Source organism: Cebus imitator, unplaced genomic scaffold (assembly GCF_001604975.1).
Source record: "Cebus imitator isolate Cc_AM_T3 unplaced genomic scaffold, Cebus_imitator-1.0 Scaffold56, whole genome shotgun sequence".
In the NCBI taxonomy this organism is placed as follows: Eukaryota; Metazoa; Chordata; class Mammalia; order Primates; family Cebidae; genus Cebus; species Cebus imitator.
Window position 1 is genome coordinate 8,108,544 of NW_016107371.1, and position 13,513 is coordinate 8,122,056.

Consider the following 13,513-nt stretch of genomic DNA (forward strand, 5'->3'; position numbering starts at 1 on the left):
GCAATTCTCCTGCCTCAGCCTCCTGAGTAGCTGGGATTACAGGCACGTGCCACCATGCCCAGCTAATTTTTTGTAGTTTTAGTAGAGACAGGGTTTCACTATGTTGATCAGGATGGTCTCGATCTCTTGACCTCGTGATCCGCCCGCCTCGGCCTCCCAAAGTGCTGGGATTACAGGCTTGAGCCACCACGCCCAGCCCGAAACAACTTTTTATTTATTTACTTATGGTTTATTTGTTAAAGAAACCAGGTTATTCTGTTGAATTTCCCACATTCTATATTTGACTGATTCCATCTTTGTGATGTGATTACATTTATTAATTAATTTATTTATTTTTATTTACTTATTTATGTATTTATTTTTTCAAGACATAGTCTCACTCTATCACTCAGGCTGGAGTGAGTGGCACAGTCACGGCTCACGGCAGCCTTGACTTCCCAAGCACAAACAATCCTCCCACTTCAGCCTCTCTAGTAGCTGGTACCACAGGCATCTGTCACCTCACCTAGCTATTTTGGTTTTGTTTTTTGTAAAGACAGGGTCTCACCTTTTTGCCTAGGCTGGTTTTGAGTTCTGCCCACCTCAGCCACCCAAAGTGCTGGGAATAAAGGCATAAGCCACCACTCTTGTCCTTTATTACAATTAATATGTTCATTTATCCTGTGTTTCCTGTAGACTGGTTATTAGGTTTAAAGCCTTAGGTGATGCTGTGTGCTTCCTGTTGCATTGCATCAGGAGGCGTATATGTCTTCTTGTCCCTCTTTTACTGATGTTAACATTTGATCAGCGTGTTTGGGTATTATAAACCTGATTCATCTATCATATATTTCCCCATTGGACTTTCACCTTAATGTTTTTAGCTGCCATTGATAATAGTCGTCTAGATCTATTTTTCACTGGGGAATTGCGAAATGGTAACATTGTAATTCTGTCATTCCTTTCACATTTATTAGCTAGAATTCTTCTATAAAAGACTTTGTTTGCCTCCTCCACCACTGGGTTACCCTTTGGGGAGTGGTATCAAATGCTGAATTATTTTCCTGTTTTCCAGTTTTCAAGTAATAAGCTGGTTTCCTAGCAAGTCCAATAAGTTTCCTTTTTTGTTATCATTGATGTTATCATTATAAATTTGTAGATTTTAATTTTTTCTTTTTGAGATGGAGTCTCGCTCTGTTGCCCAGGCTGGAGTGCAGTTGCATTATCTCAGCTCACTGCAACCTCCACCTCCCAGGTTCAATTGATTCTCCTGCCTCAGCCTCCTGAGTAGCTGGGACTACAGGCATGCGCCACCACGCCTGGGTAATTTTTTTGTATTTTTAGTAGAGACAGGGTTTCACCATGTTGGCCAGGCTGGTCTTGATCTCCTGACCTCATGATCCACCTTCCTCAGCCTCCCAAAGTGCTGGGATTACAGGCGTGTGCCACCACACCCTGCCGATTTTAACTTTTTTTTTATGTGTTTCTACCCATCATGGTTATTCTCTCTTTAATGCTCAGATTGTCCCATGTTTGGCCAGTTGGCTCCTATATTCTTTTGACTGATTTCACTAGCTTCCTTGCTTTCTGGTGTGACAAGATGTTTCAGGCTTCTTTTTTACATTTCCCATCTAGACTAAAATCAACCATTTTTCCGTGAAGGCCTTGTTCCTTTTGGAGTGAAATGTTACTTGCAGACACAATCAGATCTCTAAATAACATGTGTTCATTGCTATTGATTTGATCATTACTTCTAGACAAAATTTTTTTTCTTTTTTCTTTTTACTTGAGTCTATACTGGGAAGAAATGTTTTTGTTTTTGACAGATAAAAATACATCACAAGTTTATACTGAGGTTTTTAATTTAAATTTAAGATTATAGAGTTTTACTTCTTGGTTTTTTAAGATTGCAACTCATTCTGACCAGAAAAATTTGGTTCCTAAAAACATTATATCCCAAAATATAGTTTTAAAATAACAATATTAATATTATTCTAATAATATGTTAGAATACTGTTTAAGATTTCTTGTTTTCTTTAAAAAAGTGAGTAAATCCATATATTTTTATATTTTTTCCTTTTTAAGATAAAAAGTATCATACTATACACACTGTTCTGCATCTTGTATTTTTTTACTTTACTGTATCTCATGGATATCTAGAGATCTTCCTCATTTCTTTTTATAGCTGTATAATAGTCCCCTGTTTGACTATATCATAGTTTATATAACCTGTCTCTTATCAATAGACATTTGGGCTATTTCCAGTTTTTTGGTATTAGTAATAGTGCTATAGTGATAGTCTGTGCATATGTTATTTTATAGTTTTGCTTGTTTATCTTTGGGACGGAACTCTAGAAATGAGATTGCTGGGTCAATATTTTGGTGGAGATGGGAGTTGGGGAGCAGATAGTAAAAAAAGTAACATATCTGTTTATTCTGTTTGGGCTGCTATAATAAAATACCATAATCTGGGTAGCTTGTAAACAACAGAAATTTATTTCTCATAATTTTGGAAGCTTGGAGTCCAAGATCAAGGTGCCAGCAGATTTAGTGTCTGGTGAGGGCCCACTTTCTAATTCATATGACGCCTTCTTGCTGTGTCCACACTTGGCGGAATGGGCAAGGCAGCTCTCTGGGACCTCTTTTGTAAGAACACTAATCCCATTCATAAGTGCCCACAACCTTCCAAAGGCTCCACCTACTAATACTGTCATATTGGTGATTAGATTTGAATTTTGAAGACACAAACATTTAGATCATGACAGTGCCTGGTAGGCGTAAGTACTTCTTTGAAGTACTTATAAGAAGTTTGATTTATCTTCCTATTTTTCTTTCCATACCCTTTCATTGCTCTTTAGTATTGTCACATTATATTTAGAAATATGGTAACACTTTGAGGAGAACTTAAAGGAGTTTTAATTTGTAGGTATAATTACATTTTTTCCTCTATTCTTCACCTCTTACTATACTCCCATAATACCTATTCTAGTATAGACCAGAGATTAGGTAAATTTAACTTGCTCAACATTTTTCTTAATTTCTTGCACTTTGTTCATCAACTTCAAGATATTTGGCCAATACTGCAAAATTTTTAAATCCCTGTAAAACAGTCCGTTACAAACTTTTATGATAAATCTATCATAAGCAAATCTCTCTTTGTTAGTTGCTGCTTGACTTTTTTATACACGATCTCCAGGTTTTTGCATATGGAAATACCTTTCCTCACTCCATGCAGCTTGGCTTCTTCACTATGTAATTGGTTTGTTTACCAATACCTCCTACCCCACTTTTGATTTTTAAAGCAATTATGTCTCTTCTTTTAGAATGTATATTTTAAAGTAAAATCTAACCCCAAAAAGAGATATTCTTACCGTTTTGGGCAGAAATCACATAGAATCTTTCCAACTTCAATATGCCACCCTCCTTTGACTATATCTCAGTGTTGGAGTATTTTTCATATCACTTCATTGCTACGTCATTCATTTTGGCTTGCAAGTTAGAAATCTCTGTAGGTTTTTTTCCTACTTATTTTTTAGAGATTTTCTGTATCTATACTTTGTTGGTTGGTTTTTTAAAATTAGGTATACTATCTTACGCCTAGTTTCTATTAAATTCTTTTTGTATATGATTAGGTAATCAATAGTGTATTGAATTTTTTTGTGTTTCAAAATCTTGCTAACTTATCTAAATAAAATTGGGTTGTGTTTTAATGATGTTTGTTGGTATTTTATTTTTCCTTGTTTAGGTTCGTAACGTTCTTAATGATGCAGTGGATTTACTGGAATTCCGTGATAGAGTCATTAAAGCATCTTTGAACTATGCGCATTTAGTGGTTTCAACATCTCTTCAATGTTACGTGTTCTCGTAAGCATCTTGCATTTCTTAAAAATTCAGAGTTTTGTCTGTGCTGAGAAGTTTATTTTCAGGATTTCACATCAGCATGGTTTGGCTTAAAGTTAACTTTCTCAAAACCTCAGCTGTCCTGAACTACCTCAAACCAGGAAGTGGGAGAAAGTGAACTTAGAGCAGCAAAAATACATCTAACAAGGTTTGTACATCAACAGCTAATAGTCAGGTGAGGCGAAATGGCTTATGCTTGTAATTTCAGCACTTTGGAAGACCAAAGCAGGAGGGTTGTTTGAGGCCAGGAGCTTGAGACCAGCATAAGTAACATAGTGAGACCCCCATCTCTACAAAAATTTTTTTAAATTACCTGGGCATGGTGGTGCACACCTGTGATCCCAGCTTCTCAGAAGGCTGGGATTGGAGAATTGCTTGAGCCCAGGAGACAGGGTGCAGTGAGCTGTGATCCTACCACTACACTCCAGGCTGGAGACCCCGTCTCAAATAATAAATAATGGCTTTAACAGTTGGCTTACAAAATTCCTGAAAACTTAATAACTAGTACAAGCTGGCTCTAGCGTACTACCAGTTGATTCTTCAACTATCCAGAAAACTCAAGTAACCATTATGATACTTTCAAGAGTTATACATAGTTAAGGATTTTTAAAAGTTTTGTCCTTGTATTTATAACATTATGTGGTTATAGTTTAGTCATTGAATATAAAATTGAGGATGGAGACTATACGTGTCTCATTCACCACTGTATGCCCAGCACCTAGCACAGTGCCCATGTTGTGGGTACTTAATGAATACTTTTGAATGAATAAATGAATTAAAATATGTAAAGTACTTTGTCATCTTAGTATCCTAAAGTCTAGTGGTACACAACACAAAGGTATTTAATTTAATTAACAACTGCTACAACTATATATTTTAAAATTCCCACTCATTATGTGTAAACCTGCTACTACTAATCAGAATCTGCAATTTGGGACAAATAGCCAAGTCTGGAGTAATGAAATAGAAGAAACAGAGGTGAGTGGATGAAGAAATAAGGAATTTAATTTTATATGAGGTTTTTTTTTTCCCCCTTACATGAGCGGGAAAGAGAAACAGTAAGAATTTGGGAAAATTCAAAAAAGATACCAAGTTAAGCAGTTGAGATATGTGGAAGGGATTATAGAATATGAGATCACGCAGTCTCTTTAATGCAGATAGGTGTGTGAATCATTAATTTTCATGGGGCAGGGGAGAACAGAAATCTCTTCAGTTTAGTGTTTGTTTGAAGAAAGGCCAGACTCTTAACTTTTCTATAATAACTTCCCTTTTATTCTACTAGTTATATGGCAAGGACATAATGTTTGAATCTGTAGGATTAGTATTGTTAGGTGTTACATGTATTAGAGAAGCTGTCTTTAAAAATACCCAAAGTTTAGTAGCTGTTAATTTTTTTTTTTTTTTTTGGTCACTCTGCTTTTTCCTTACCAGTTAATGTGTGGCAAATGTAAGACTGCTTTTCTTCTTTTGTAGTTGAACTTTGCCTCCCTTCTTTGATTGTCAAGACATTTATTAAGGTACAAAATATTTATTAGTACCAGGATGCAGCAGTGGTAATGAAATACCAGGATATAGTAGTGGGAATGAATCACCACCAAAACATATTTCATAAAATTTTAAAAACTTAGCATTTTAGATAATAATGATTATCATTTATTGAGCAATTGTTTTACTGTCTTTTATGTTTACTATTATTCTCATTTGAAAGCTGAAGCTAAAGGACATAAAAATGATTAGGTAACTTGCCTTACATCAGATTATTGACTTTGTTACTAAAGGAAAGCAGGAATTTGAATCCAAATTCTTAATAATTGTTGCCTCTTTTTTAGTAATAATAATATAATTCTAAAAACAGACATGCAAATACTTTACTGGTTTATATGAAAAGAAGTTCCAGAAAAAGCAAACAATATATAAGCATTCTACATTAAATTTTCATTCGATTTTTCAGATAATTATATTGAAAATATTCATGTTCTATTCAGCATTTATAGCTCAAGGAATTTATATTTTCATGGCATTTATATATATCAGTTGTCAGAAATCTCAGATTTTTTTCTGAAGGGACATTTAAAAAAAACCTCACGTAATCACTGCTTACCAACTCTCTTGACAAAGAATGAAGGTTAATTAATAAAGTATGCTGTGATATTTTTTCTAAAGTACAAAAGCATATCTTTATCATATCTATGAACCCCAAACTAATTAATAATCAGTAATTAGTAATCACTAATTATTAGCAGTAATTTATTTGTTATTTTGCTTTTTGCATGTATTTACTTACTGAAATGATTATCAGATTCTTTGCATTAACCAAGATCAGTTGCCTAACAGTTTGCTTACTCACTGTATTCTTCCCCTTCTCTCCTCAGTCTTCTGCATTTGAACATGAGATTTGATCTGATTTAGAGAATTGGTTTTATGAAAGTTACTGAGAGAAATTCAGAATATATAGAAGTAATAAAACTTATTTTAAACTGTGGAACAACTTTTATTATTTGAGGATTGGTTTTCCTGTTTGTAAATGTTCCCTTTACCCACCCCAATCTTTGATTCATGTTACCCTGTAAAAACAAAATGATTTATTTGTTCATTTATTCATCCATTCATTTAATAAGCATGTTCATGGCTTGCATTTATGTAGTATTTTAGAGTTTGCAGAATGCTTCAAAGAAATCCTTCTGTTTCAACCCAACAATAACTTTGGGAAGCCTGTAGGAAAAATAATCATGTTCATCATATTACTGTTATTACAGTTTCTGTTTGTCTGGTACCTGCTTTATATTAGGTAGTTTGCCGGACACTATGTAAGTCCTGGCCCATTATCCTCATTTTACAAATAAAAAACTAATGCTTAGCAGGTTAAGCTTGTTAAGATCAAGTGGCCGACAGGTGGTGAAACCATATTTCTAATCCAGATCTGTCTAACAAAAAGCTATCATCTCTTCATTATGCCATGCTGCTACTGTTTTTCAAATGAGAATCATGAGATGACTTGCCGAAACTCAGAGCCAACAAATGGCAGAACTCAGACTTATACTTAGAATTCCTCAATTCACATGTTGTAATACTACAGTGAGCATTTATTGGATGCCTGTTATGCGCAAGTTCTTGGGGATACAGAGTCTCTGCTTTTTAGTCGGGGATATGGACATATAAGTGAATAATTTCAGAACAATGCACCAAGTGCTATAATAGAAGTATGTATATAATTGCTATGAAACTGAAGTCACTTTATTTAAAATGAATACCTATCTACTTATTTTAAAGTATTCGGTATTTTAAAGGTTAATAATTATCCATTTTATTTGTCTTTTAGCACAAAGAACTGGAATACACCAATTATATTTGATCTCAAAGAAGGAACTGTTAGTTTAATTCTGCAGGCGGAAAGGTAATTTATTGTGTTTAACTATTGGATTTGGGGTTAAAATATCTCAAAAAGCACTCTTTAGTAAAAGCATCTAATTTAAAGAATGGTGTACTAGTCATTTAGAACTAACCTGTTTCTGTTATACATTTTAGAAGAAAAAAAGAATAAATAAGCTCTTTAAATCAGTGATTCTGAAACATTTTAATCTCTGAATTTCTTAACATTCTTAGAAAATTATTGAGGATTATATATGGATTATATATATCAACACTTATATTAGCAATTAAAACAGAAATTTTAAAGCTATTTATTTTAAATGATGAGAGTAAACTCATTACAAGTAAATATCAGAGTAATGACATGAGAGAATGAAAGCAACACAGGCAAATAACTATTAAAGAGTTTTTACCTCACAGTCCCCCTATTTTCCATTCTGTTCTGTTCTGTTCTGCTTTGTTTTAAATATTGGTTGAAACTCTGGTTTTGTGGGCCTGCTGGGCTGTGACCTGAAGTTTGAAAACTAGTTGTTTCTACATAAACATTCAGTGTATGCAGGACTAACAAATGCCAGGAAATTAACTAAGTAAATTAGGAATAGCTATTACTCAAGAACCTACACTTTTCCATGAAAACTGTCAGTCTCTTGAATACAGTGTTATTCTACTGAATCAGAGGAGGACTTAGACAGCTACAACCCAATAAAACTTGTTAAAAAATTATGAAAATATAATCGACAGTTACCTAAAATATCTACCCATAAAACATTTGTGCTAAAACCATGTACTTTATTACTCATCCCTTTACTTATTATGTAGGCAGCTCTTAAAAGTGTTTATTAGCAGGTTTTCTAGCCCACAGCTCTTTATAAATAGAAAACCAGAAGAAGAATGGTACTGGTGGGCTGTTAGAGGCTGGCACAATGACAGGAAGAAAAGTGACTGCCTGGCAAGGGAATATAGAAAAACCAACAGCACAGAACTGTGTGCCTGAGTAATGTAATGATTCTGAGCACCAACAGATTCTGATGAGTATCAAAGTTATCAGTTAAATTGTTACTGAAAAATGTGGTCACCGTATTGATGACCTTGAGTGCCCAAGAAAATATTATATCAACTTTTATGTAATTTATTTAATGAAATTTAAATATATGAATTACTTAGTTATACCATAAATTTTTTTAAGCCAGTCATTTTTGTAATTTAAAAGGTAAGATGTCAGCTATCTAAAAGACCGTATTTCTGAAATGCTTTCTACTCTATTCCAAATAAATTTATTTATACATTATTTATAAATGTATTTATTGAATATACTCTTAATAAAACGTATATTAATGGCATAAATAGCCAAAAAAATATAGTTACTACCTATCATTTGTCTTATTTATACACTTAGAGTTGCTTGCCCCTTGAAACAGGGTGTTTACTCACAAGTAGGTTAAAAGGTATAGTGTCTTGTTTGGAAAAGAAAAATGCTTTTAGTACTGAGACAGAGGAATACATACTAATATATGTCACTTTGTCAAGTTTAGCAAATGTAGTTTTCATAAGCCATTATGTATGACCAGACACGTGTAAGGGCCAAACCCTTCAATTAAATACACTACCTGCCAATCCTCAAGTATTAATTTAATTGAAGTGTGTATAATTGGTGTTCATTAGATACTAATTTTTCATTGGTTTTGGTGTTTATTTCCCTTTTGTTTCCATAGCAAAAAAAGAATAATTAGCAGTTCCTTAATCAAGAACCAGTTCTGAATCAAGGATATTAAAACATTAAACATAAGATTTTGAAAAGTAGTAATGTCTTCAGCATTAAGGAAGCAGGCATACCAATATAGTCATAGTATGTGTGTAAATCAATACAACTTTTCAAAGGGCAGTATAACAATATATATTTAAAAATTTTAAATGTATGCTCTTTAATCTAGTAATGCACTCCTAGAAGCTGTACTAAGGAAAATAAGTAGGGAAGACATATGGCAATGTATATACATTATAGATATTCTTTAAAACAGTGAATATTTTGAAACAAATGTATGTCAGGAATGAGTGAGTTAGTAAAGTTATGGAAGTTCATACTTTGGCATAGTTATCTCTATGGAGGTAGCATCTCAAGAGGTCTTTTGTTTTCTCTGTATTGCTTGAATTATTTTGTACAATATTCATAAATTTTCAAAGGAAAAATACAGCAGCCATAAAATATTTATGTTTTGAGTTAATAAAAAATTAACTACACAGAGCCCTATACCTTAAATATAGCTGTCAACACAGCAAATGACTCTGACCCTGCAGCAAAAATATAGGAATTTTTAGATGTGAATACATACTGATGGTCACCATATGATTTTAAAGTCACAACTGCCTTATTTATAATAAATGTTTGTCCTCATGGTAATTTTTTTAGTCATTTTCACTGCTTTAGACTTTAACCTGTATTGAATCTTTTTAATTATTTTTAGCATAATCTTTAGTTATAAAATACATATTAAAACTGTTTCATGAAACAAATAGCACCTGGCATTCAAATCACTGAATTATAAATTATAAGATTTTTTGATTGCCTTTGTATAGAATCTTCTTTAGGAAAGGAAATGAATTGTGGGTATAAGTCAGAATTTTAGTGTATAGGGTGGTGATTAGGGACATTTTCATTTTTCTTCTCCTACGTCATCATAAAATAAAAACCCAGAAAACAAACCAAAACAACCAATGCTGGCTTTCAATCTTTAAAATGTTTTATTCCTTATATATCTACACATTTATATGAATTGTAAGATTTAGATTTTTTCCCAAGGATAAACTATTCTGTAATATAAAAATGAAAATATAGTCCACCAATATTTGAGAATCTATTTCTATTCTTTATTTTTTAGACATTTTCTTCTTGTAGATGGTAGTAGTATCTATTTATATTCGTATGAAGGGCGCTTTATTTCATCTCCAAAATTTCCTGGGATGAGAACAGATATTCTGAATGCACAGACTGTATCTTTGAGTAATGATACCATAGCAATAAGAGACAAAGCTGATGAAAAAAGTAAGTACATTTTTATAATTTTTCCTGTCAAATATGAAATTTGTTAACATTATAAATTTTTCATAAATTAACTTACATTTTCTTATCTACCAATTCATTAACTTTATATCAAAAGAATTATGAGCTTTCTAATTTGTTTTCAAAACATGAGTTAATTAAGCAACTAAAATTGTCATATTTTATCCAGTTAATAGAACAAATAGATATCGTCACAACATCGATCAGTGATAAGGAAAACATATATATTCAGGATCTGTTGGTAGACAATTTGAACTCAATGTTGTGGTCCTAAAAATGTATATTAATGTTTAAGTTTTTGATCTTTTTAAATGTTCCAGGTTTCTTCAATTTGGTAACATAGTAAATACTGCACTTCATTGAACTATTTAGTTTGTTTATATTTTTAAATTAATATTTTTAAGTTAAGTGAAAGAAAGGTATGAATAACTTAAATTTTCTTTTTAAAAATCCAGGCCACATTAATACTTATGAGTAAATATAAGCATGTCAGGTGTTTTGGATTACATGGTACAATGAAACCATTTTATTAGGGCATATCTATATCACAGATTCACTCATCTAGTAAGTATTATTGAGTGCTTACTATGTGCCAACTACTTTTCTAGACGTTGAGGATACAATGGTGAACAAAATTAACAAATAAAAATTAAAATTTAATAAATATTTAATAAATTGTCACGTAATGATACAGGCTATGAAGAAGACTAGTGCAGGGTGAGACAATAAAGGGTTGTGAAGGTGAGGCAGGGGAATGACAGACAATCAAGTGCAAGGATTCTGAGGTGGGAGCAACCAGCATGTTAAAGGAATTGCCAGAAGGCCATGTGACTGGGTCAAATCAGCTAGCCAGAGAGTGGGAGGAGAGGACAATGTAGAGATAGGCAGGAACCAGATCATGTAAAGACTTGGCCATGGTAAAGATGTGGGCATGCAGGAAAGAGAGGAGGCAAGCATATTATCCTATGCTTGCCCTAAGTAAATGAGACAGAAGACAGGGAAAGAGGTCATTTGGAGGGGGCCAGTCTGCAAACCAAGAGTTGATTTTGGTCCTGGTATGTTTAAATCTTTCTTAGCCAAGAAGGGATGAGAGTGAACAATAGGATAAACCAGCCCAAGGCTTGGGAGAGAGGTTGGGACTAGAAATATGACTTTGGTGGTCATTGGTATACTACTAGTGCTTAAAGCTATAACACTGAATGAAATGACCTGAGAAGCAAGTGTATACAGAGAAGAGGACTAAACATAGCACATCAGTACTTAGGGATGAATAAAAGTAAGAGAAGCCCGTGAGGTAAGAGGAAAGTTAAGAATGAGTGATCCCAAAAACCTAGTGAAAAATATTATATATTAAATAATTGTTTCTCTCTGTTAAAATATATCACGAAATATTGTATATTACTGTTACCAAAAAATCTGACTTGAATATTAATTTTGTCAGTTCATACCACAGAAGACCTAATTCATGAACTAGGAACTGTCCTAATTTTTAATTTTCAGTACTTCAGATAATAGCACCTCTTATACTGATAGGAAATACAATTCTCCTAAATAGAGCTTTTCTATCTCTTCATGCCTTAGGCCTCCTCTGAGTGAAGACATTTGGTAATTTTTTAAAAAGGACTTTCTTTCTGGCTAAAAATGAGGAAAAGAGAATGAAATAAAATAATATCCGGATAGCAGACAGAATTAAGATAACTATATAATTGTAAAACTAATAGTAATTTGGAAGACAGATTTTTGTTTTCAATAAACGTAAGATTGAAAGTCCCTGTGATCACTATGAGTTGTCTGTGCTCTCCTTATTCAGTACCATGTATTTTAGATAAAAGCTTTAATAAAGTACAGGCATGCCCTGCTAACAACATTTTAGTCAACAACAGACTGCATATACCGTAAGATTGTAATGGAGCTAAAAATTTCCTGTCAGCTAGCAATGTCTTAGCCATTGTGATGTTATAGTGCATTACCTTTTTCTATGTTTAGTGTATAGTAAGTTATACTGTCTAGGTTTATATAAGTACACTCTATGATGTTCATACAATGATAAATTGCCTAACAGCACATTTCTCAGAACATATCCCTATCATTAAGCAAGGCATGACAGTATGTGTGATCCCAACTGAATACAATATACCCTATTCTGAAATTTTCTGTGGTTAATTCATATCTGGAACATATTTCATTCTTTAATCCATTGATAATTTGTAGAATTTTAAAACTATAAGAAATTATTAACATTTACAGAAATATGAATTTATAAGCCAATAAATTATCTGTTTTACTTCTGTAAGTTTAGATTGTTAGACAAGATAATTATGTAATTCTGTTTTGCTGTAAATATAAACTCAAAAAACTAAAATAAAATTATTGTAGAACTTGAGAGGGAAAATATTTTTGTACGTTCCTTTAAAAAAATAATATTTATTGATGGCTAAATAGTGGTAAGTGCTAACAATAGAAAATACAATTGAAGTACCCGACATATTTAACCCTTAGAAGGGTGCCATCTGTATTTGACATCACTAGTTCTTTCTAATTTGGGAACTTTTTTATTCTTGCATCAAGTGTAGTACTCTGTATTATAATAGGTGCTACATAAATAGATCTTGGGTGGGTTTGAGTACCCCTTTTGGTGATTAAGTACTAGAGCTGCTGTTTCTGCCCTCCTCCTTCTCCCTATTCACTTTGCACAGATATGCTATATTAGTGTGGGTGATTATTTGAAAGAAATGTCTAGAAGTTGGGGGATAGTTATTCATATTTAGAAGCAACTCTTTCAACTCACAGCTCCTTTGTTGTTCATTCTGCCAGTTTCTATTACATGTTAACACTGAAAAACAGGACCAGCCTCCCATACATCAGGTGCACTTGCAGTTGAGGAAAAAGTAGACGAGTTCATCTGCATATCCCTAGCTTTTTATATATATATAGTCAGAAAAAGGATGGAAGGCTGCTATTATTTAAAAAGTTTATTAGTTTGCATAGCTATGAAAATAATATGAATTAGCCAAACCCAAAGCATTTTTTAAATGAAAGCCAAAACTTTAATTTTTGTTTCCCTACTTAATTAAAAATTCTATTATAGTATTTTTATTTTTTATTTTTCATAATTGGCAACTTTAGAAGATAACTAAACATTGCAACATGACTTTTCTTTGTGAATATAGCCAATGACCTCCAACTTAGCATCCTATGATTTACTAGAAG

General features: G+C 32.9%; 1 protein-coding gene across 1 annotated transcript in view; it reads left to right on the plus strand.

Annotated features, from left to right (window-relative positions):
• The window catches only part of LOC108304701 (intraflagellar transport protein 80 homolog), a 108,139-nt gene that overhangs the window by 55,462 nt on the left and 39,164 nt on the right, over nt 1-13,513 (plus strand). The window contains exons 6-8 of the mRNA XM_017529011.2: nt 3,722-3,840; nt 7,196-7,270; nt 10,122-10,285. Coding sequence (XP_017384500.2) covers nt 3,722-3,840; nt 7,196-7,270; nt 10,122-10,285 — 358 coding nt within the window. The remainder of the gene's footprint in view (nt 1-3,721; nt 3,841-7,195; nt 7,271-10,121; nt 10,286-13,513) is intronic.